At 43.4% G+C, this 22,587-nt stretch overlaps 1 protein-coding gene across 9 annotated transcripts in view; it reads left to right on the top strand.

Annotated features, from left to right (window-relative positions):
* Positions 1-19,446, top strand: part of MIDN (midnolin) — a 72,701-nt gene extending 53,255 nt beyond the window's left edge. For all 9 annotated transcript variants that reach the window (XM_070745261.1, XM_070745231.1, XM_070745222.1 and 6 more), the window contains one exon: positions 14,696-19,446. In XM_070745261.1, coding sequence (XP_070601362.1) covers positions 14,696-14,958 — 263 coding nt within the window. In that variant the 3' untranslated portion in view covers positions 14,959-19,446. The remainder of the gene's footprint in view (positions 1-14,695) is intronic.
* The last annotated feature ends 3,141 nt before the right edge of the window (positions 19,447-22,587 follow it).

The raw sequence follows: 22,587 nt of genomic DNA, 5'->3' as shown, positions 1-22,587 counted from the left end.
AAAAAAAAGCTTTAAAAATAATAAGCGCTATAAGGAATTATGATTAATTTTTCCAGAGCTTTGACCTCGTTTTCAGAATCCTTGGACTGGTATTGCATTAGTTCCATTCCTGGAAAATAACCTCCACAGGTTATGGTTCTCACAACCGGGACTTTTTTCTAAAGCATGCCATTAACTTTTCTTCCCGTCACAAGTAGGTGTGGCTGGATACAACCCTGTGAGGTAGGATGGCTTGTGATCTAGGCCAGTGTTTCCTAACCTTGGCAACTTGAAGATATTTGGACTTCAACTCCCAGAATTCACCAGCCAGCATTCGCTGGCTGGGGAATTCTGAGAGTTGAAGTCCAAATATCTTCAAGTTGCTAAGGTTGGGAAACACTGATCTAGGCCACGTGATCTTAGTCTTCTAGATTGCCTTGTCCAGCCCTTGTTGTAATGGTTCTCCACTTTGGCAATGTGAAGATGTCTGGACTTCAACTCCCAGAATTCCAGAATACTGACTGAGGAATTCTGGGAGTTGAAGTCCAGATATCTCCAAGTGGCTAAGATTGAGAAATACTTTAAGTGTGACCTTGATTGATGAAATATTATTGGTTTGTTGCTTTTAATTATGGGTGTTTTTATGTTTGTTTCTTTATGGGTGTTCTGGCATAGGTGTCAAAGTGTCTTGCTTTGGTCCCTACCTCAAGTGTCAGCTCTTCCCGCAGGCTTGCAAAGCCTCCACCCCATAATCCACTCCAGCCCTCAAATCCAACAAAGGAGTTGTGAAATCAAAGCAGACCTACATTTCCTTGAAGATCACCCCCAACACTTCCTCCTGTTTATCTGATTGACTTTTGCTGAAGTCAGAAAGCACAGCCTGGGTTGATTTAATTCTCAGGAAAGGAGGCCACCAAGAAATTCAAAACTAGATCGTGGAGGAATGAAAATCTTCCTCTTCTATATCACTGCTGAGAAAACTGCTAGGATATATTTGCTATGTAGTCAGGAATTAAATATGACTTACATGGGGTGTGAATTCGGACATTAAATAAATCCTGGTTTAAAGCAGCATTTCTCAACTAGATTCTCAAATCCCAGAATTCCCCTCAGCCAGCATGTTGGTTTAGAGTCACACCTCAGCTCTTTCTCTGAAATTGTTTTGCAACTATCTAAGATATTCCATCTATCAACCTAGTGAGGCCTAGGTCACTGGCCCCTGGAGCATAATGGAACAATAGATTGTCTATTTGCTTTTGCAAATAGATGGGATTAAACCATTGTCTGCCCAAAAGACCTTGAATTTTTCTTCCGTCAAGAAATCTATTTTATCAGCTTTGAGTTTGCATGTGTAAATAGACTGCCTGTTGCTTAGTGGAGAAATGTTAACTGGATTAAAGTATGTAGATATTTTTCACATATGCAAATACACCTATTGAATATTGCTCAATGACTATCACCCTTTCTTCACCAATGTTCCATGAGTGTGTTTGTATATGTAAAAACAGCCCTTTTCCCATTCATACTTCCCTCCCCTCCTCCTGCACGAGTATCCTGTGCATCTTTTCTCAGTGGAAGTGGATTATGGCTTTTTTTTTTTTAAAAAAAATTCCTTGACATGGCGTAAGTTTGGGAATTGATTTGGGAATGAATAATAATAAAGGTGCATTTGGTTGAAACAGGCAGGGTCATAAAGTTCTTGCAATCAGAATCTCCTTTTAAGGTTCCTTGATGTCGGAGGCTGAGTTCAAAAGAAAGTATGGGAATTGTAGTCCCAGCCTAGGTAGAGGACGTTCATTTGGAGTCGTTGAGTGTGTTCAAAATATTTGCCCATCTAAATCCATCTCAATAGCTACTCTCTTCAGAGAGGGGCGGCATACAAATCTAAGTAATAAATAAATAAAAAAATAAATACTCTCAGCCCTGGAATTCAATTTTGGATCTACAGTGTTCCCTCAGTTTTCGCAGGGGATACGTTCCGAGACTGCCCGCGAAAGTCAAACGTCCGCGAAGTAGAGATGCGGAAGTAAATACACCATTTTTGGCTATGAACAGTATCACAAGCCATCCCTTAACACTTTAAACCCCTAAATTACCATTTCCCATTCCCTTAAAAACCATTTGTTCACCATTATTACTGGTACTCACCATTGAATGAGACACTTAGTGATCCTGATATTTATAAACATAATTATTTATTAACAATAATTATTTCTTTTGCGATAAAAACGCTGATTGGCCGAGATTTCGGCCAATCAGCAATGGCAAACGAAGGTTTGGCGATGACGTATGACATCATCAGGTGGGAAAAACCGTGGTATAGAAAAAAAACCCCGCAAAGTATTTTTTAATTAATATTTTTTGAAAAACCGTGGTATAAGCTATATGCGAAGTTCGAACCCGCAAAAATCGAGGGAACACTGTACCTGGTTTGAAAAACACAGTGTTTAGCATTCATACGTTTTAGTGCTCTGAACACAGTGTTTCTCTGGTAGCTTGAAGATGGATGGACTTCAACTCCCAGAATTCTCCGGTCAGCAAAGCTGGCTACAGAATTCTGGGAGTTGAAGTCCACCCATCTTCCAAGTTGCTACCGTTGAGAAACCCTAGTGTAGATTCATTTTGTGCCGTCAAGTGGGTTTAAGCTCTTAGTGATCCATTAGTCTTTGTGTCATGTGTTCAAAGTAGACTTAATGAAATAGAATTCTTTATTGGCCAAGGGAGATTGGACACACAAGGAATTTGTCTTTGGTGCATGCGCTCTCAGTGTGTATCAAAGAAAAGAGACATGTGTCAATATAATTTGAGCCTGGTCATTTGTGCTTTGAGTGTGAAGCCAGATGAGGAATTCTGGGAGCTGAAGTCAGACGAACAGGTAGTGGCGACTCCAGATTTATTTATTTATTGATTGATTGATTGATTTGATTTGATTTGATTTGTATGCCGCCCCTCTCCGAAGACTCGGGGCGGCTAACAACAATAAAGAAAACAATGTAACAAATCTAATATTAAAAAGTAATCTAAAAAAACCCCAGTTTAAGAGACCAATCATACAAACAAGCATACCATGTATAAATTCTATAAGCCTAGGGGGAAGGGGAAAAAATTCAATTCCCCCATGCCTGACGACAGAGGTGGGTTTTAAGGAGCTTGCAAAACGCAAGGAGGGTGGGGGCAACTCTGATATCAGGGGGGAGCTGGTTCCAGAGGGTCGGGGCCACCACAGAGAAGGCTCTTCTCGTGGGTCCCGCCAAATGACATTGTTTAGTCGACGGGACCTGGAGAAGGCCAATTCTGTGGGACCTGACCAGTCGCTGGGATTCGTGCGGCAGAAGGCGGTCCCGGAGATATTCTGGGCCCACCCAGAAGGAATGCTTTTCTGTTTAGCCACGTTTTCAAGGCAGGCGAGGGTTTTTCCACTGACTGGCTGCTACCGCTACACCCTCTGGGATTGCCGTGGGCATGAGCGCCCACCGGTGTGACATTTCACTTCTGCACATGCGCAGCACGTGAAATCTCACATGAGGACGTTCCCGCATGGGATATTTTGACGGGCCAAAAAATTGCCAAAATCAATAAAACCGGCTTTCACCCCAGGGTTGCAGGTTGTTGGAGGTATCTCAGGGACCGCCTTCTGCTGCACGAATCCCAGCGACCAGTTAGGTCCCACAGAGTGGGTCTTCTCCGGATCCCGTCAACTAAACAATGCCGCTTGGCGGGATCCAGGGGAAGAGCCTTCTCTGTGGCGGCCCCGGCCCTCTGGAACCAACTCCCCCCAGAGATTAGAATTGCCCCCACCCTCCTTGCCTTTCGTAAGCTACTTAAAACCCACCTCTGCCGTCAGGCATGGGGGAACTGAGATTCCCTTTCCCCCTAGGCCTTTACAATTTTATGCATGCTATGTGTGTATGTATGTTTGGTTTTTTTATATTAATGGGTTTTTAATCGTTTTTAGCATTGGATTATTATTGTACGCTGTTTTATGATTGCTGTTAGCCGCCCCGAGTCTTCGGAGAGGGGCGGCATATAAATCCAATAAATAAATAAAATAAATAAATATGCGCAGAAGGGGCACACATGTGCAAAGCGCATGTGCAGGCACATGCAGAGCACGCACTCCCGTTTGCGAACCAGTAGGGAACGTAAGCGAATATCCCCCTTCCTACCCTGTCCCCATAGTGAGAAAGGGGTGAGAAACCCGCAGGACGCCTCCCTTTGCCCACATGAATCCAGCCATGTGCTGGATGTTGCGACACTCAGGGCTGGTTTCTACAGCTATCTGGGATGGCTCGCGCTCTTCCTCAAGTCAAGGGCGAGATCTTGAGATCCATCCCCTCCCAACCGCCTCCTTCGCTTGAGCAACCAGCTGGAGCCGGCGAAGGCCGGCCGGGAGCCTCTTGCCTGCTTGCGTCAGAACCAGGCCTAGTGTCGTCTCTTTCTCAGCTCTGCTGATCCCGCGGCAGGGTCATGGCAACCTACGAATGGCTGTCCCGCCTTTTCAAGGCTGCTCTACGGAACCGGCAGCCTCCACTTCCTCCCTCCTTCCCGTTTTCTGGGAATTCACAGCCTTCTCCCCAGCTTCCCCCTTCTCACGCACCAAAGCTACCCCATTCCTTGGCACGCACATTGGCTGAGCTAGGATGTCACACACACACACACACACACACACAATGCCTGGGAAGTTTGGCAACCATCCAGGCTCACTCCTTGTCACTGAATTTAAACATGCCCGGGATAGACATAGATCCATCCTAAGCTAAAATACAGGGAATAGTATAAGGGCAGACTAGATGGACCAGGAGGACTTTTTCTGCCATCAGTCTCCTATGTTTCTATGTTTCTTTAGCTATTTTTTTCCTATTTATTTTTTTATTTGATTTGATTTGATTTGATTTGATTTGATTTGATTTGATTTGAATGTCGCCCCTCTCCGTAGACTCGGGGCGGCTCACAGCGTACAATGAAACATCTAGCAAGAAAGAGGAGACATGATCGAAACATTTAAATACATTAAAGGGTTAAATAAGGTTCAGCAGGGCAGTGTTTTTAAATAGGAAAGAGAACGCAAGAAACGGGGCACAATCTGAGGTTAGTTGGGGGAAAGATCAGAAGCAACGTGAGAAAATATTATTTGACCGAAAGAGTAGTAGATGCTTGGAACAAACTTCCCAGCAGACGTGGTTGGTAAATCCACAGTGACTGGATTGAAACCTGCCTGGGGTAAACATAGATCCATCCTAAGGTAAAATACAGGGAATAGTATAAGGGCAGACTAGGAGGTCTTTTTCTGCCATCAATCTTAGAAGAAACATAGAAGACTGACGGCAGAAAAAGACCTCATGCTCCATCTAGTCTGCCCTTATACTATTTCCTGTGTTTTATCTTAGGATGGATATATGTTTATCCCAGGCATGTTTCAATTCAGTTACTGTGGATTTACCAACCACGTCTGCTGGAAGTTTGTTCCAAGCATCTACTACTCTTTCGGTCAAATAATATTGTCTCACGTTGCTTTTGATCTTTCCCCCAACTAACTTCAGATTGTGCCCCCTTGTTCTTGTGTTCACTTTCCTATTAAAAACACTTCCCTCCTGGACCTTATTTAACCCTTTGACATATTTAAATGTTTTGATCATGTCCCCCCTTTTCCTTCCGTGTTTCTATGTTAAAAAAAGCAAAACTCAACAGAGGAAGATGTCCAGCTGATGACAGAAGACCAGCAGTTGCCACCACCTGCGTGAAACCCCCAAACTCCAACGGTTGCGAGTGAGAGGCGGGGTGGGAGCCAGGTTTTTTTGTTAAATGGGTACTGCAAAGGAAGTGGGCTCGTGTTGCCTGTTTCCTTTGCTGCGGGAGGGAGTAGGGGGGGGACATATAGGAACTAGACCATGAAGCAGCAATTCGAGATGCCAGGTGTGTCCAAACGGACACGCCTGGCATCTCAAATTGCTGCTTCGTGGTCTAGTTCCTATATGTCCTCCCCCCTACTCCCTCCAGCAGCAACACACTTACACACAGGGTATTTTTCTCTTCCCCAAACAAAGGGCCCCGGAATGAATGGGGAGGGAACGGAAGGAAGCAAGGGAGAAAACTAGAGCAAGGAGGGTTTTGAGATCACAAACTTTGTCTCTCTCTCTCTCTCTCTCTCTCTCTCTCACACACACACACACACACACACACACACACGCACACTGTTTGGGCAGTTGTCTACTGCCATGTGGGAGGGATGCACAAACCAGTTGTGGGGGTGGGCGATTGCTCTATATACCCACTCCCTTCATAATATTGGGCAGTGTAAGGGGGCGGGAAGGGTCAGTCCTTGGGGCGAATCACATTTTTCATAAGCACAAATTTAGGACACAAAGGCCCCTTTCTTCTTGTTGTTGTTTTGGTATCTGCTCTCCACTGCTTCTATCCTGCAGAGGAAAGAAAAGGGGTCAGAAGATGCCCTCTCTGAGCATAGGCAGAGTGCGGCATCCTTCAGCCGTTCTGAAATCATTTTGGTGGCTAAAAAAGGAAGGATTCACTGGTCACTTATCAGCTTGGGTTGCCTTTGAAAAGGGGAAAGTTAACATTGCCCAATTAGATATTAACTGGGGTAAGAAAGGAATCAGTGACCTCATAACCTGGGTTGGGGGTCCTCAAATTAAGCCCCCCCTGAATCCTTATGACAAGCAGGAAGAGGGAGGTTGTGATCCCGCTGTATAGAGCGCTAGTAAGACCCCATTTGGAATACTGTGTCCAGTTCTGGAGACCTCACCTACAAAAGTCCTCGGAGAGGGGTGGCATACAAATCCAATTAAATCTAAAAATATATTGATAATATTCCAACGGGTCCAAAGACGGGCTACAAGAATGGTGGAAGGTCTTAAGCATAAAACGTATCAGGAAAGACTTAATGAACTCAGTCTGTATAGTCTGGAGGACAGAAGGGAAAGGGGGGACATGATCGAAACATTTAAATATGTTAAAGGGTTAAATAAGGTTCAGGAGGGAAGTGTTTTTAATAGGAAAGTGAACACAAGAAACAGGGGGCACAATCTGAGGTTATTACTTACTTACTTACTTACTTACTTACTTACTTACTTACTTACTTACTTACTTACTTACTTACTTACTTACTTATTTATTAGATTTGTATGCCGCCCCTTTCAGTAGACTCGGGGCGGCTCACAACATAATAAAACAATTCATAACAAATCTAATAATTTAAAATTTAAAGTAGTTAAGAAAACCCCATTTTTAAGCAGACATTGGGGGAAAGATCAGAAGTAACATGAGAAAATATTTGACTGAAAGAGTTATAGATTTTTGGAACAAACTTCCAGCAGACGTGGTTGGTAAATCCATAGTCACTGAATTGAAACATGCCTGGGATAAACATATATCCAACCTAAGATAAAATACAGGAAATAGTTTAAGGGCAGACTAGATGGACCATGAGGTCTTTTTCTGCCATCAGTCTTCTATGTTTCTATGAGATCTGGGAGAGGAAGGCTTGGAATGATTTTTCTACTTACTTGGAAGGGCTCTACAATCTGCTTCTCTGAGAATAACAACAGAGTTGGAAGGGTCCTTGGAGGTCCTCTAGTCCAACCCCTTGCTCAGGCAGGAAACTCTAGTATGACAAATTTCAGACAAATGGCTGTCCAATCTCTTCTTTAACACCTCCGGTGTTGGAGCACTCACAAATTCCGGATTCAAGTTGTTCCATTGATTAATTGTTCTAGTGAATTATTTCTCAGATTATGCTACTCCCCCCCCCCTTCTTTTTGGGATGGTTTCTAACCATTGGCTCAACTTTACCCTGATCTTTGACTATAATAAAAGATTTTGAATTGAATACAATGATGGATTCAACTGATGGATTCAATTTGAGAGTTGTCCACTAACATGTGCATAGGGGCCTACTTCAATGTTCAAAAGCATGGTGGGAATTGTAGTTCAGGACACTTGTAGTCTGGACATTCGAATGTCGCTGTTGCTGCTGTTCCTCCATTGCTGTGCTAATTTTGCAAAGAAAAAGGACTGGTTAGCATCGTCTCCGTTTCCCAATTCCTGGAGATGCCGCAGTATTTCCCAACCTGATTAATTCTCAGATGCTTGGACTTCAACTCCCAGAATCCCCCAGTCCAGGGTTAGGCAAAGTTGGCTCTTCTATGACTTGTGGACTTCAACTCCCAGAATTCCTGAGCTAGCATGATTGGCTCAAGAATTCTGGGAGTTGAAGTCCACAAGTCATAGAAGAGCCAACTTTGCCTAGTCAGATGGGCCATGGCTGAGAATTCTGGGAGTTGAAGTCCACTCCTGTCACAGAAGCCCAGTTTGGGAACACTGCACGACAGGCCTAGATTAAGAATGAGGAGATCCCAGTTCAAATCTTCCCATCCACCATAAATCTGACTGGGGTGGGGGGACTTGAGTCTGGCAGAGTCTCATCCTGGTCTACCTTGCAGGCTGGTGGTAGACGCCAAAGGAAAGTAGAGATCTATTCCTAGAGTGTCTTGGCAGCAGGAATAAAAAGCCGGCCAGTTAAAGCTGAGGAGAGAACAATGCCCCTTGATGACTTCAATCGACGTTTTAATTCATGAAACGATGGCTCTGTCATGACTTGTGGACTTCAACTCCCAGAATTCCTGAGGCAGCTATGCTAAGCTCAGGGATTCTGGGAGTTGAAGTCCACAAGTCATGACAGAGCCATCGTTTCATGAATTAAAACGTTGATGGAGAGAATGAATCCCCTCTTCCACCCCCTCGTCCCCACTGCTTTCCTCAGCCTGTCCACCAAGTCAGGTTTTTTCTCTTCAGGGGTGTTTGCACACTTGTGGTCTCTTCGGGTGAATTCCTCCGAAATAAATGCCGCCTCCAGCTTCTGTCTTGCCTGTCACCAGTACAGATTAAAAATGCCCTTCTACACTTTAGGGCACGAAATCAGCTAGTTAATTCTTAACACGCTTGGCTGCTTTCGGGCCTTCGAAAACTGACCTAGCGTGGCTTTCCTCTCACAGGTGTGTTTCCTCCTTTTTCCTGATGCCAGGGCCCATCCACAAATGCCTATTTTTTTCCATTATTTTCCCATGCTCGGTCTGGGGAGGGAAAACAAGGTTTAAATAATGGCAGAATAAAAAAGAAAGGTTCTCTGAGGCTTCAGGTTTTAGCCTTTAAGCCAGGGGTAGGGAACATTGGCACTTCTGTGACTTGTGGACTTCAGTTCCCAGAATTCCTGAGCCAATCATACTAGCTCAGGAATTCTGGGAGTTGAAGTCCACATGTCATAGAACAGGCAACATTCCCTACCCGTTTTAAGCAAAACCGAGGTTTAAATTCAAATTGTTGTCGAAGGCTACTTGTAATGGCAGAATAAGGCCTGATGCCCTGTTATTTCAACTTTTTAGCAAACCCTTCGTTCTGTCTTAACTCCCCCTTTCAAAAATTATTTCGGAGTATAAGACACACATTAGTTTGGGGGAGGAAAATAGTGGGGAAAATTGGCCTTCCAGGTATTCATCTGGCTACCATCTTTAGTCTGGTCGGATTCAGCACATTATTTTATCCCCTGTTTAGAGCTGGGGGGGGAAACCTTCTTCAGAAGGAGTAGCAATGAAAACAAGCTTGTAAAGACTTGGGCCTGGAAAAACACTTCTTTGGAGTAGCAATGAAAAAATCCTGCAAGCCAGGAGTTAGTACGTCATTAGGGCTGGGGGGAAAAGCTTCGGAAAAGCTACATTTGGAGTATGAGACTCACCCAAATTTTCAGTCTCCTTTAGGGGGCAAAAGGATGCGTCTTATACTCCGAAACATATGGTATATATTCTCTCGCACTGGTGCCCCTGGGATCATTGACGCAGGGGAAAGAGAAGGCCACGGGCAAGAATTGTTTGAGTGCGGTCCATTTTTTTCTGTCTTCATTTTCGTAAATGTTCAATTGTTCACCTACACATGGTCTACTAAAGAGAAGAGAAGAGGAGGAGGAGGAAGAGGAGGAGGAGAAGAAGAAGAGATAGAGACAAAGAGACAGAAAGAAGTAGAAGAAGAAAAAAAGAGGAGGAGGAGGAGGAGGAGGAGGAGGAGAAGAAGAAGAAGAAGAAGAAGAAGAAGAAGAAGAAGAAGAAGAAGAAGAAGAAGAAGAAGAAGTAGTAGTAGTAGTTTCTTTCAAAAAAAAAACTATGGGTTTTTTTTTTAATGGGGAAGCCAACTAAACTTGGGAAAGGGTCAGAATGAATGCCCAGCACCATTGTTTACGAGCTGCTTCATCATCCTGACTCTGCTGCCATGGAGACGGTGACCTCCATCAGGGGTCCCCAGCCTTGGCAACTTTTAAGACTTGTGGACTTCAAGTCCCAGAATTCCTCAGCCAGCAAATCCGAATTATGAATTCTGCTGAATTCTGGAAGCTGATCCACAAGTCTTAAAAGTGGCCAAGGCTGGGGACCCCTGAATAGATGAAGCCCCACCCGTGGTTGGGAGGCCTAGTAGACCTCTAAGTGCATGGGAGGGGAGTCTCACATGACAGACCAGGGCCTTGGGGAAGAAAGTGGCCTGATTTTAACTTGGTTATCCAATATATCCAGGAAGGGAAGTGGTCAGCCTGTGAAACTGGGGAGCCGAAAGCAAAACAAGTCACTTTTGTAACACTCCTCCAGCAGCTGATGCAAGTAGTCCTCAACTTATAACCACAATTGGAGCCAGAATTAACATCACTACGCAAGGCAGTTAAGCGAACCACTCCCAATCTTATGCCTTATTTTTTTGTACAATGGTACCTCTACCTAAGAACGCCTCTACTTACAAACCTTTCTAGATAAGAACCGGTTGTTCAAGATTATTTTGCCTCTTCTCAAGAACCATTTTCCACTTAAAAACCCAAGCTTCTGAAACTGTAACTGGAAAAGGCAGGGAGAAGCCTCCGTGGGGCCTCTTTAGGAATCTTCTGGGAGGAAACAGGGCCAGAAAAGGTGGGGAGAAGCATCTGTGGGGCTTCTAGGAATCTCCTAGGAAGAAACAGGGCCTCCACCCTCCCTGTGGTTTCCCCAGTCGCACGCATTATTTGCTTTTACATTTATTCCGATGGGAAAAATTGCTTCTTCTTACAAACTTTTCTACTTAAAAACCTGGTCATGGAACGAATTAAGTTCATAAGTAGAGGTACCACTGTATTGTTTTGCCAAGGTGGTTAAGTAAATCTTGTTAAGCGAATTACATGGTGCTTAAGCAGATCAAATTTGATGTGGACCTCAATGAAATTGAGTTTGACACCCGCAGGCTAAGCCCTCTCTCTTCTTTCTGACCATCTCTCAGACCATAGCCTCTCTTCACCCTGCCTCCCAGGCCCTTTTACAAAAGGTGCGGTCTTCAGAATTTTGCAACCTTTCCAAATTGCCTCATTCATCTGCCTGTCTTTGAGTTGTATCTAAGTGCCACAACAGTTAGGAAAAGTGAGCCTTTCAATCAAAGAGGATATTTGTAGCTCAAGGTGTGAATGTCAGGGGTCCTTGGCTGTTTTCTTAGAAACATAGAAACATAGAAGTCTGACGGCAGAAAAAGACCTCATGATCCATCTAGTCTGCCCTTATACTATTTCCTGTATTTTTATCTTATGATGGATATATGTTTATCCCAGGCATGTTTAAATTCAGTTACTGTGGATTTACCAACCACGTCTGCTGGAAGTTTGTTCCAAGGATCTACTACTCTTTCAGTAAAATAATATTTTCTCACGTTGCTTCTGATCTTTCCCCCAACTCACCTCAGATTGTTCCCCCGTGTTCTTGTGTTCACTTTCCTATTAAAAACACTTCCCTCCTGGACCTTATTGAACCCTTTTAACGTATTTAATTCGATCATGTCCCCCCCTTTGCCTTCTGTCTTCCAGACTATACAGATTGAGTTCATGAAGTCTTTCCTGATACGTTTTATGCTTAAGACCTTCCATCATAGACAGCATAGAAATCTAATAGAGAGACAGACAGATGATAGGTAGGTAGGTAGGTAAGTAGGTAAGTAGGTAGGTAAGTAGATAGATAGATAGATAGATAGATAGATAGATAGATAGATAGATAGATAGATAGATAGATAGATAGATAGATTTCGCGTCTTCTCCCCTCCAAGGGAGGCACACCTGGAGTACAGGAAGAAAAACTTTTTTTTAAAGTTTACTTTGTGTGGTTTCTATTCCTTGGGCAACAAGAGGGGATGACTAAAATAAAGACTCTTGTGTTGCATTATTTTACTTCCTGATGTGAACCACTTGGTGAATGAACTTGATCCGGGATGGGTGAATGCACCATTAAGGCACCAGAAAGGCGACACTGGGGACAACTTGCCCTGGATCGGGTCTAGCTAGGAGCTGACAATGCCTTGATGACATGTATAGGTGGTCCTCGACTTACGACCACAGTTGGAACCAGAATTTGCATTGCTAAGCAAAGCAAGTTTTCAGTGAACCACATCCGATTTTTTTTTCAACAACCTCTTTTGCCACAGCTGTTAAATGAATCATACGGTCGTTCCCTCATTAACGTTTGTCAGAAGCTGTTTGGGAAGGTCGCAAATAGCAATGATTTGACATCCCTCGCCTCCCCAACGCTTCAACTCTCAATAAATACAGCCTGGCTGCCCAAAATCCAAATTCTGTGGCTCTGTTATTTATTTATTTAATTATTTATTTATTTAATTTATTTAATTTATTTATTTATTTATTTATTTATTTATTTATTTATTTATTTATTTATTTATTTATATGCCGCCCCTCTCCGAAGACTCGGGGCGGCTAACAGCAATCATAAAAACAGCGTACAATAATAATCCAATACTAAAAACGATTAAAAAACCCTTAATATAAAAAACCAAACATACATACAAACATACCATGCATAAAATTGTAAAGGCCTAGGGGTAAAAGGGAATCTTAATTCCCCCATGCCTGGCGGCAGAGGTAGGTTTTAAGTAGCTTACGAAAGGCAAGGAGGGTGGGGGCAATTCTAATCTCTGGGAGGAGTTGGTTCCAGAGGGGGGCGGGGCCGCCACAGAGAAGGCTCTTCCCCTGGGTTCCGCCAAGCGGCATTGTTTAGTTGACGGGACCCGGAGAAGGCCAACTCTGTGGGACCTAACTGGTCACTGGGATTCGTGCCGCAGAATTTATTAATTGGACTTTTATTAATTTATTAATTGGACTTTTATGCCGCCTCTGTCCAAGGATAATGGCCATAGGTATAAGGATCAAAGTGTCAATCAAAGTGTTGTAATTTTTAACTGGCCACTAAATGAATGGTTGTAAGTCGAGGATTACCATATTTTTCAGAATATAAGATGCACCTTCATTTTCGGGAGTCTACGGAGAGGGGCGGCATACAAATCTAATAAATAAATAAATAAAATTGGGGGGAAAGGTACCTACCAGATATCTGGCTAGCATCCTTAGGCTGTTCAGCTTCAGCACATTATTTTATCCCCTGGTTGGGGCTGAAAAAATCTTTTTCAGGAGGAGTAGGAATGAAAACAAGCCTGCCAAGAATTTAGGGCTGGAAAAAAAACTCCTTCGGAGTAGCCATGAAAAAAAACCCTACAAGCCTAAAAGATTGTTAGCATCTTGTTAAGGCTGGGAGGGGTGGGAAGCTTCGGAAAAACTTCTTTGGAAGGAGTAGCAATGAAAACAAGCCAGTAATAACTTAGGGCTGGAAAAACACTTCTTTGGAATAGCAATGAAAAAAATCCTGCAAGCTGGGTGTTTGCACGTCATTAGGGCTGGGGGGGGAAAGGCTTCGTGAAAGCTACATTCGGAGTATAAGACGCACCCGAATTTTCAGCCTCTTTTGGGGAGGAAAAAAGTGCGTTTTATACTCTGGAAAATACAGTAATTTTGTGTGTGTTTGGATGGGGGGGTTGTGTCAGCCCTATGAGTACAAGGTAAAAATAATAGTGGATCCCTATATAAAACCCCACTTTTTCACAGCTTGACTGAGCGATCCGATTCCATCTCCACCGTTCCTCTAATATAGTGTTTTTCAACCAGTGTGCCGCAGCACACTAGTGTGCCGTGAGACATGGTCAGGTGTGCCGCGAAGCTCAGAGAGAGAAAGAAAACAAGAGAGAGAGAGAAAGAAAGAGAGAGAGAGAAAGAGCAAGAGGGAGAGAAAGCAGGCAAGCAAGAGAGAAAGAAAGAAAACAAGAGAGAGAGAAAGAGAGAGGGAGAGAAAGAAAGAGCAAGAGGGAGAGCAAGCAAGCAAGAGAGAGAGAAAGAAAACAAGAGAGAGAGAAAGAGAGAGAAAGAAAGAGAGAGAGAAAGAAAGAGAGAGAGAAAGCAAGAGAACAAGAGAGAAAGAAAGCAAGAGAGAGAGAGAAAGAGGGAAAGAAAGAGAGAGAGAGGGAGAAAGAGAGGGAAGGAAGGTGGGAGAGAGAAAGACATAGAGGGAGGTAGGGAGGGAGAGAGAAAGAGCAAAAAAGAGGAAAGAAGGAAGAGAGAAAGAGGGAGGGATGGAGAGAGAGAGCAAAAAAGAGGAAGGGAGAGAAAGAGGGAGGGAGAGAGAAATAGAGCGAAAGGGAGGAAGAGAGAGAGAGAGAGAGAATTTTTTTGTCCAAACTTTTTTTAGCCCCCCCACCCTCCCCCCACTCAATGTGCCCCATGGTTTTGTAAATGTAAAAAATGTGCCGCGACTCAAAAAAGGTTGAAAATCACTGCTCTAATAACCTTCGCTTCTCTGTGTCTCTCCGCTTCCAGGCGACCGCTTGCGGCAGACGGAGAACCGCGCCACCCGTTGCAAAGTGGAGCGCCTCCAGCTTTTGATGCAGCAGAAGAGGCTACGCCGGAAGGCGAGGCGGGACGCCCGGGCCCCTTACCACTGGATGCCCAACCGGAAATCCAGCCGCACCAGCAGCAACAGCAGCGTTTCCAGCGAAGGCAGCCTCGATCTGGACTTCGAAGATTCGGTTTGGAAACCCGAAGTCAAAGCGGACCTGAAATCCGAATTTGTCGTAGCATAAAACATCACAAACCTTGGGTTTAGGGGGAAGTGGCATCTTTCGGGGTGGGTGCCGGGTGGGGCAAGGGAGTGTCGGGGGCGAAAAAAAGAAAAGAATCGAGAGACCATTTAGTAATAATAATAATAATAATAACAATTTTTTTTTTTTGGTCCGTGAGAGCAAAGTTTTTGGGTGCTTGATTCTAACACAAGACTGGATTGCTGTGGATTATTGCGTCGAGCGAACCTCGTCTTCTGATGCGCCGAAATGGATCAGCCTTGGAACAGTATTTTCTATTTTCACAAAAAACAAAAACCCTGTTCTGCTTTTATTTTAAGAACTGAAACAGCTTGGGGAGGGGTGGGGGGCTGAAAGCGGGCGAGCGAGAGACAATTCGGAGAGCAAAGATGGCAAATCCACTTCTTTGGGAGGGCTTATACCTTTTTTTTTTATTTCGGAGCGAAGAATCTTCAATGGCTGCCTTAGAAAAATTAAAAAAACGTAGAGAGAGAGAAAAGCCGGACCGATCGTGGATTTGAACGGAGAGCGCACAAGAGAGAGAGAGACAAAGACTTTTAACCCTCTTGACGTCCTAATTTTACTTTTATCATGGGGGGGGGGGCGGGGGGATCGGAGGGCCAGAGAGGAAGGTGGGGCGGACCCACCCAACGGTTTACGTGGGCCGAAAAGTTTGCTTCCTGCCCCACCCAAGCATTTTGGCAAAAGGGGTGTGTGTGTTTGAAACTGGAGGCAGGGTTGTCGCGGAATGCTTCCTCCTTTTTTTAAAAAACAAAAATAATTATTTTTTATTTGGGTGACTTTTGTGTAACGGAAAGCGCTGCGCATTCTTCAGACTTGAGGGAGGAGGGCCCCGATTGGAGGGTGGGTGGGTCGAAAAAAAGAAATTAGGGTGTACGTTTGTATGTGTGTGTGCGCGCACACGTCTTTTGTGTGTGTTTCTTTCTCTTCCTGGATATGTAGCATTTCTGAAATTATTCTTCACCTGTCCAATCTCCCCTTAAAGGACCCCACTTTTCTCCCCTATTCTCACTTACAAGGATGCTTTTCGCCACGGGCATTTTAAAGAGGGGTGACTCGTGCCCGGAAAGGGGGGGGGGCTAGGAGACCAAACCCCTTTAAATTTGGGGCTGGGACTGGTTCTCAAACAATTGTAGGAGTGAGAAGGGGATATGGAGTGGGGGCCACAGAGTTAAAAAGAATACTGTACGCCCTCCATTTTGAGGGCTTCCTCTCTTTCACATTGTACAACGTGAATGCAAGATTCTGCAGGGTTGGTTTTTTCAAAAAAAAAATAAATTCCGTGCATTAAACGTAAGGGGATTCGATCTTGCCTGGGGTTTGTTTTTGTTTTTTTAAAAGAACCAACCAAGTATGTTACAAGATAGGCAGCGGAGGGAGAGTGTAAGATTTACAACCTACCATTCTGGAGCACCATCGGACAGCTAGAAAGGCATTTTGTTTTTAAAATATTTGTGCCATTTCTGTTTTTTGCCTAACTGCACCCAAAATGCAACCCTAATATTTGACCCCTTGGTTCTCTCTGTGGCAGAATTCTCACCTGGTCCTCTTTTGTGTTTAGCTCACCTGTGTTGGGTAGCTGCTGAGTGGTGTTTCAGTGCCTCTTTTAGCCCCTTAAAAATGCCCTGCGTCCTTGATCCTGCTTCCCATGTCCTCCATGGAAAAAAAACTCAGGCTTTCTGTCCATTTTGGCAAGGCACATACACACACAAACCCAAACTACACCTTCTGGTTATAGAGACCAAGACCTTGTTCCCATCCATTATAGAGATCTGGTTATAGAGACCAAGACGTGATTCTCATCCATTAATTTTTTTTTTAATTTTAAATTTTTCATTAAAGGAACAAAAGTAATCCCTGGAAACTTAAATACTAGGGGTGGTGCGTGCGTTTGGGGTTTTTTTAGTTGCTGATTGATGATCTGAGCCAGTAATTTTTCGTAGGCGGTAGAAATTAGTTCTCATTCTTTTTGGAGACCTAGCAACCACAAGTATGTTTGTGGATGTGTGTGTGTGTTTGTGTGTGATTGAGTTTCAAAGAAATGACTGTGTGGAGAGTAACTTGGGATCGTCCATAGATCTAACTTTGGAAATAACGGGATTTAATCTATCAAGTCCCTCTCTATGAAAACCTAACAAGGAAGGTCCCTGGCTGAGCAACTCTGGGTGGTGACTTGAATATAAACATATGTTTATAAAAATATCACAGCTCTCCCTGAAAATGAGGCCAGAGGTTATAACGGTGACTCATAGCTGCTGGATCTTTGACAAATCGTATTTTCGATGTCTACATTTCCCGCGAATTTCTTTCTTAAGTTCCCCAACTTACAGTAAACTCAGATTTATGAGAAGTGGAGGAGGCGATAGCTTTGTGAGATGTCTCTTAGAGCAAATAAATAAGCAATTCCTGACTTGCAAAGAGGTTGGATTGCCTTTTTCACAAATGACCATGGATGAAGCTTGTGCAGGCTCTTCATCACCTCTTCCTTTTAAATGTCTGAGCCATTTTGAGTTTTCATGACAGTTCAAGTGAATTTTGCAGACATTAAATCACAGCAAAACCTCAACTTGGAAGAAAAAATGTATCATTTTTTTCTTGATTATTCACCATTCCCATCCTTTTATGCAAACTTTTTCCATAGTTCAGGTAATCGAATAAATGTTTGGGCACAAGAGAAAAAGACACGTCTCCATCCATGGTTAGCTTCATCCACGGCGTAGGACAAAGGGGAACGGGGTCCCCAAACTTGGCCACTTTAAGACTCGAGGACTTCCAACTTCCAGAATTCTCAAGCCAGCTATGCTGACTAGAGTTAAAATCCATGGGAATTGAAATCCACAAGTCTTGAAGTTGCCAAGTTTGAAGAGACCTCTGGCCTCTAAGGAGATTTTATTTATTTATTAAATTTATAGATTGCGACACTACTAAGTACCCAGTGTTAATTCTCCTTCCCCTTTAAAAAAAAAAAAAGCAATCCAAATCTCCCAGTCAAATGCCTTTTTTTAATTTAGAAAGAGGTTTTCCTATCAATTGCTCCACTATCTTCCCTCTCTCGTCTTTTCTCTTTAGTTTGTGCCAAATTCGCACCTGCTCTTGAAATGATTTTTTTTCCTCCCCAGCTGTTGGTGCCTTAAAGCGCAGCTGAGACCAAGAGGTGGGGTCCTCTTAGAAGGTTGCAACTAGGATATTCTTGAGTTTTCCCCTTTTGGAGGGGCCAATGCGCAAAACACTTTTTGTAACTCTGTGGGAATATTCTTGCCTGTTCAAAGCTACGTGCCGTTCTGTGTCCTGATACTTTTCATTTTTTCCCCCCTCTCTCCATCTTCAACTCGGGAGATTTGTGATTAGAGAAAAGTTAATCAACTCTTCTGGCTATCAAAGAAGTTTGTAAAAAGTTTAACTAAACTTGGTTTTCAGTTCTCCATTCAACTTCATGGGAAATAGGATACCCAAGAATAGAAGGGGGCAAACTTTTGCATTGGACTTCCGGCTATAATTTTGCAGCATTTCATAGTTAGAAGTCAGGTTGAAGACATGGCTTTCCCCCCCTCCTTTGTAGGTTAATGACAATTCCAACAACTTCTTAAAAGGAAAACAAAGTTAGAGAATGGGAAGTCACACTTGCCATTCTTCAGATGTGTTAGCCAGCTGTTCCAACGAGGCGCAGCAACACATCTGGATAGATCCAACACGTTTGGATGGGTTGCAGACGTCTTGGGGAGAGCTCATACAAATAACAATTTTTTGGGGTGCCTGCACGATGTCAGGGTTTTGCTTTTAAATGACTCCGTGTATATTTCTCTCTGTTGGTCCCCCCAACCTTGTGTTTAGCAAAGATCCAGGGTAACCCTTTCATCTCATGTTTAACTTGTATTTTTAAAGACAGTTGCACAGTTCTTCGCCTTCCCCACCCTCAAAGGCCACCAAAAATTTGCATCCGTTTCTGGAACATTCTTGCCAACCAAGGGAAGTGGGCAACCACTCCCCCTCTGGTTAAATTGTGTCATTACACTTCCTCTTTTCTTTCCCCTAGATGTGAAATTTCCTTTGTATGTGATGCTGTAGTGGGATTTTTTTTTTTAAAGGTTTTTAAAATGTTTTTTTTAAGTGTGTATTTAAATGTACTACTTTTTGTATGGTGTGTGTGAGTGTATATATCCTTACTTCTTGCCCTTCCCTAATTCACCCAATTTTTTCCCCACTTGTGGGGGGGATCAGCTGTTTTCACCCCATGCTAACGTTTAGGTAACAGCAAAAAAAAAATGAATCCCAGAAGCATTATTTAAAAAAAAAAATTAAAGATCCTCCTGTATGTGTGAGTTGAAAGAATGTTTTTTGGGGGGGAGGCGCAAGGGGAAAATGCATAGACTTGTTTTATCACCTCATTTAAGTTACCTGTATTAAAAAAAAAGAAACTTTTAAAATGGTTTAAAAAATAATAAACACAAAATAAAGATTGCTTGAGCCACACATGGGTTGTAGCCTAAGTGATTTTCTTTCATTTTGGTATAAAATTAAACTTTGGGAAAGCGAGAGAAAGATCATTTTTAAATCGTTTTTCTGTGGTTTGGTTTGTTCACAAATGTACAGCTGCAAAAAAGGCAAACACAATCCTGGGATGCATCAAAAGGAGCATAGAATCTCAATTCAATTCAATTTATTAGATTTGTATGCCGCCCCTCTCCGAAGACTCGGGGCAGCTCACAACAACAATAAAAACAGTATAACAATGGAACAAATCTAATAATAAAATTACATTAAAACCCCCCAACAATTTAAAAACCATACAACACATACATACTGTTCTGTCTGGGTGCCCCCAGACTTCAACACCAACTGGAAAAAGCAGCCAGACACGCTGGTAAAAGCAAAAGCACTTTATAGTTTGAAAAATAAACACAGAGAAAAACCTGTTCTTCCCAACAGGCAGGATATGAGACTTCACAGCAGAGTCCTGGTGGCCAGACAATACAGCAGACTTCTTGCTGGCACACCCACCACTGTAGAGAATAAGACCCACACCTTTTCCCCCCAAGGTTTCAGTATTCAAAGTCACAAACCAGAATTCCAAGACGCCAAAGATCACAGCCAGGTCCCAGGACTCCCAAAGATAATACTCCACAAGCCAGGAAGGGTGGGTCTGCCTTTTCAGCCTTTCCAGAGAGCACCACACCCAAACCCAGCTGTTGCCTCTTTAGTGCTGAAAGTACCTGGCTAGTTGTCCCCTTCGTTGTGTTGCTCTTCTCTGCCGGAGATCGATGATTGCTTGTGCATTTTCATCTAAGGAATCCAGGCTGCTTGCTGGGGAGAGCTCCCTCTCGGGGGACTCTGGCTGTCCTCCCTCTCCCTCAGCCTGAGATTCCTCCTCCCCGTCTGCCTGAACCTCCTGTTCCTCATCCTCCCCCTCTGAGCAGGAAGCCGGCAGAGGATCAGCCGTTCCCTGAGGGGCCTCAGACGGAATCACAACACATACCAAACATAAAATATAAGAAAGCCTGGGGGAGATGTCTTAATTCCCCCATGCCTGGCGATATAGGTGGGTCTTGAGTAACTCGCTCACGTGAAGTCATTATTCCTCTCTACAGTACTTTGGTATAGCCACACTTAGAATCCTGTGTTCAGTTCTGTGGCGCCCAATTTAAAGAGGACATTGATTAACTAGAGCAAGTTCAAAGGAGAGATACAAGGATGGTGAGTGGTCTGGAAACCACGTCCTATGAGGAACAGTTAAAGGATCTAGGGAGGTTTAGTCTGCAAAGGAGAAGACTGAGAGGAGACTTGATAACTGTCTACAAATATCTGAAGGGCTGTCACAGAGCAGAGGGATCAGCATTGTTCTCATTAGCACATGGAAGGACTAGAAACAATGGAATGAAACATAGAAACATAGAAGACTGACGGCAGAAAAAGACCTCATGGTCCATCTAGTCTGCCCTTATACTATTTCCTGTATTTTATCTTACAATGGATATATGTTTATCCCAGGCATTTTTAAATTCAGTTACTGTGGAATTACCAACCACGTCTGCTGGAAGTTTGTTCCAAGGATCTACTACTCTTTCAGTAAAATAATATTTTCTCACGTTGCTTTTGATCTTTCCCCCAACTAACTTCAGATTGTGTCCCCTTGTTCTTGTGTTCACTTTCCTATTAAAAACACTTCCCTCCTGAACCTTATTTAACCCTTTAACCTATTTAAATGTTTCGATCATGTCCCCCCTTTTCCTTCTGTCCTCCAGACTATACAGATGGAGTTCATGAAGTCTTTCCTGATACGTTTTATGCTTAAGACCTTCCACCATTCTTGTAGCCCGTCTTTGGACCCGTTCAATTTTGTCAATATCTTTTTGTAGGCGAGGTCTCCAGAACTGAACACAGTACTCCAAATGGGGTCTCACCAGCGCTCTATATAAGGGGATCACAAGAGAAACTGCAAGAGAGTAGATCTAGATGAGATATCAGGGAAAAAAATTTCTAACAGTAAGGGTGACACAGTTTGCCACAGGAGGTGGTGGGCTCGCCTTCACTGGAGGTCTTCAAACAGAGTCTGGACAGTCATCTTTCTGGAATGGTTTAGTGAATCCTGCATTGAGCAAGGGGCTGGACCCGATGACCCTGGAGGTCCCTTCCAACTCTATGATTCTAGGCACTTGTGTTTGAGGCAATGTGCCTCATGCCCAGTTTGCACATGGGAAGGAAAATATAAGAGTGATCTGGAAACACAAATTTCCTTTCCTACAAGTTGCCCCGTGATGATGTTGTGAGTGGTCCACAACCAGCTCAGTTAGTCACAGATTCTGAGGAGGATGAATCGGGTCCGTCTTTGTACCCTTGGCCAGTGTTCTTGACAGTTGAGTCAGAGAGAGAGGGAGAATGCGAACCTGAGGAACCTCCAGAGACTGTAGAGACCCCAATTATGGTAATATTTGAGGAGGAGGGGGACATTGGGGACCAGGAGCCCCTATTAGGTCACGAAGCAGACAGGCAGTGATGGCTGCCAAAATTTTTACTGGGTGTGGCTTGATGGTCATGTGACCAGATAGGGTTGGCTTGCTGGCCATGTGACCAGGTGAGAGTGGCTTGACAATCATGTGACTGGGGGGGGGGTGGCTTAAAGGTCATGTGACTGGGTGGGAGTGGCTTACCAACCAGGAGATGTTTTCAAATAGGGGCTTGAACTCTTTTTCAGTTGATTAAGTCACATTATTTCAATAGCCACAAAAAGGGCAAATGATAGACAGCATTATTTGTTGAGGAGCACAGTAACATTTGAAGGTTTTATTATTTATTTATTCAACTTCTATGCCGCCCAATCCTGAAGGACTAAGGGCGGCTTACAAAATGATATAATACAAATGCAAAAAGATACAGAGCAATAGGAAGTCGAATATAAGATCCAAAACTAAAACCCTGTAATAAAAACCCATTTATTATTTAGTATTTATTTTTATTTATTTATTTTGTCCAATACACAACAATACACAATGAAGGTTATAGAGATTATACTCGAGTAAAATATATTAGAGAAAGAATAGAAGTGATTTGTTATAAAAATAGTCATAATTGCATGCATACACACCATTCATACAGTTTGGCCATGAAAAATGTACC

This window comes from Erythrolamprus reginae, chromosome 1, assembly GCF_031021105.1.
Source record: "Erythrolamprus reginae isolate rEryReg1 chromosome 1, rEryReg1.hap1, whole genome shotgun sequence".
NCBI lineage: Eukaryota > Metazoa > Chordata > Lepidosauria > Squamata > Dipsadidae > Erythrolamprus > Erythrolamprus reginae.
This window is presented reverse-complemented; position numbering and strand designations above follow the sequence as displayed.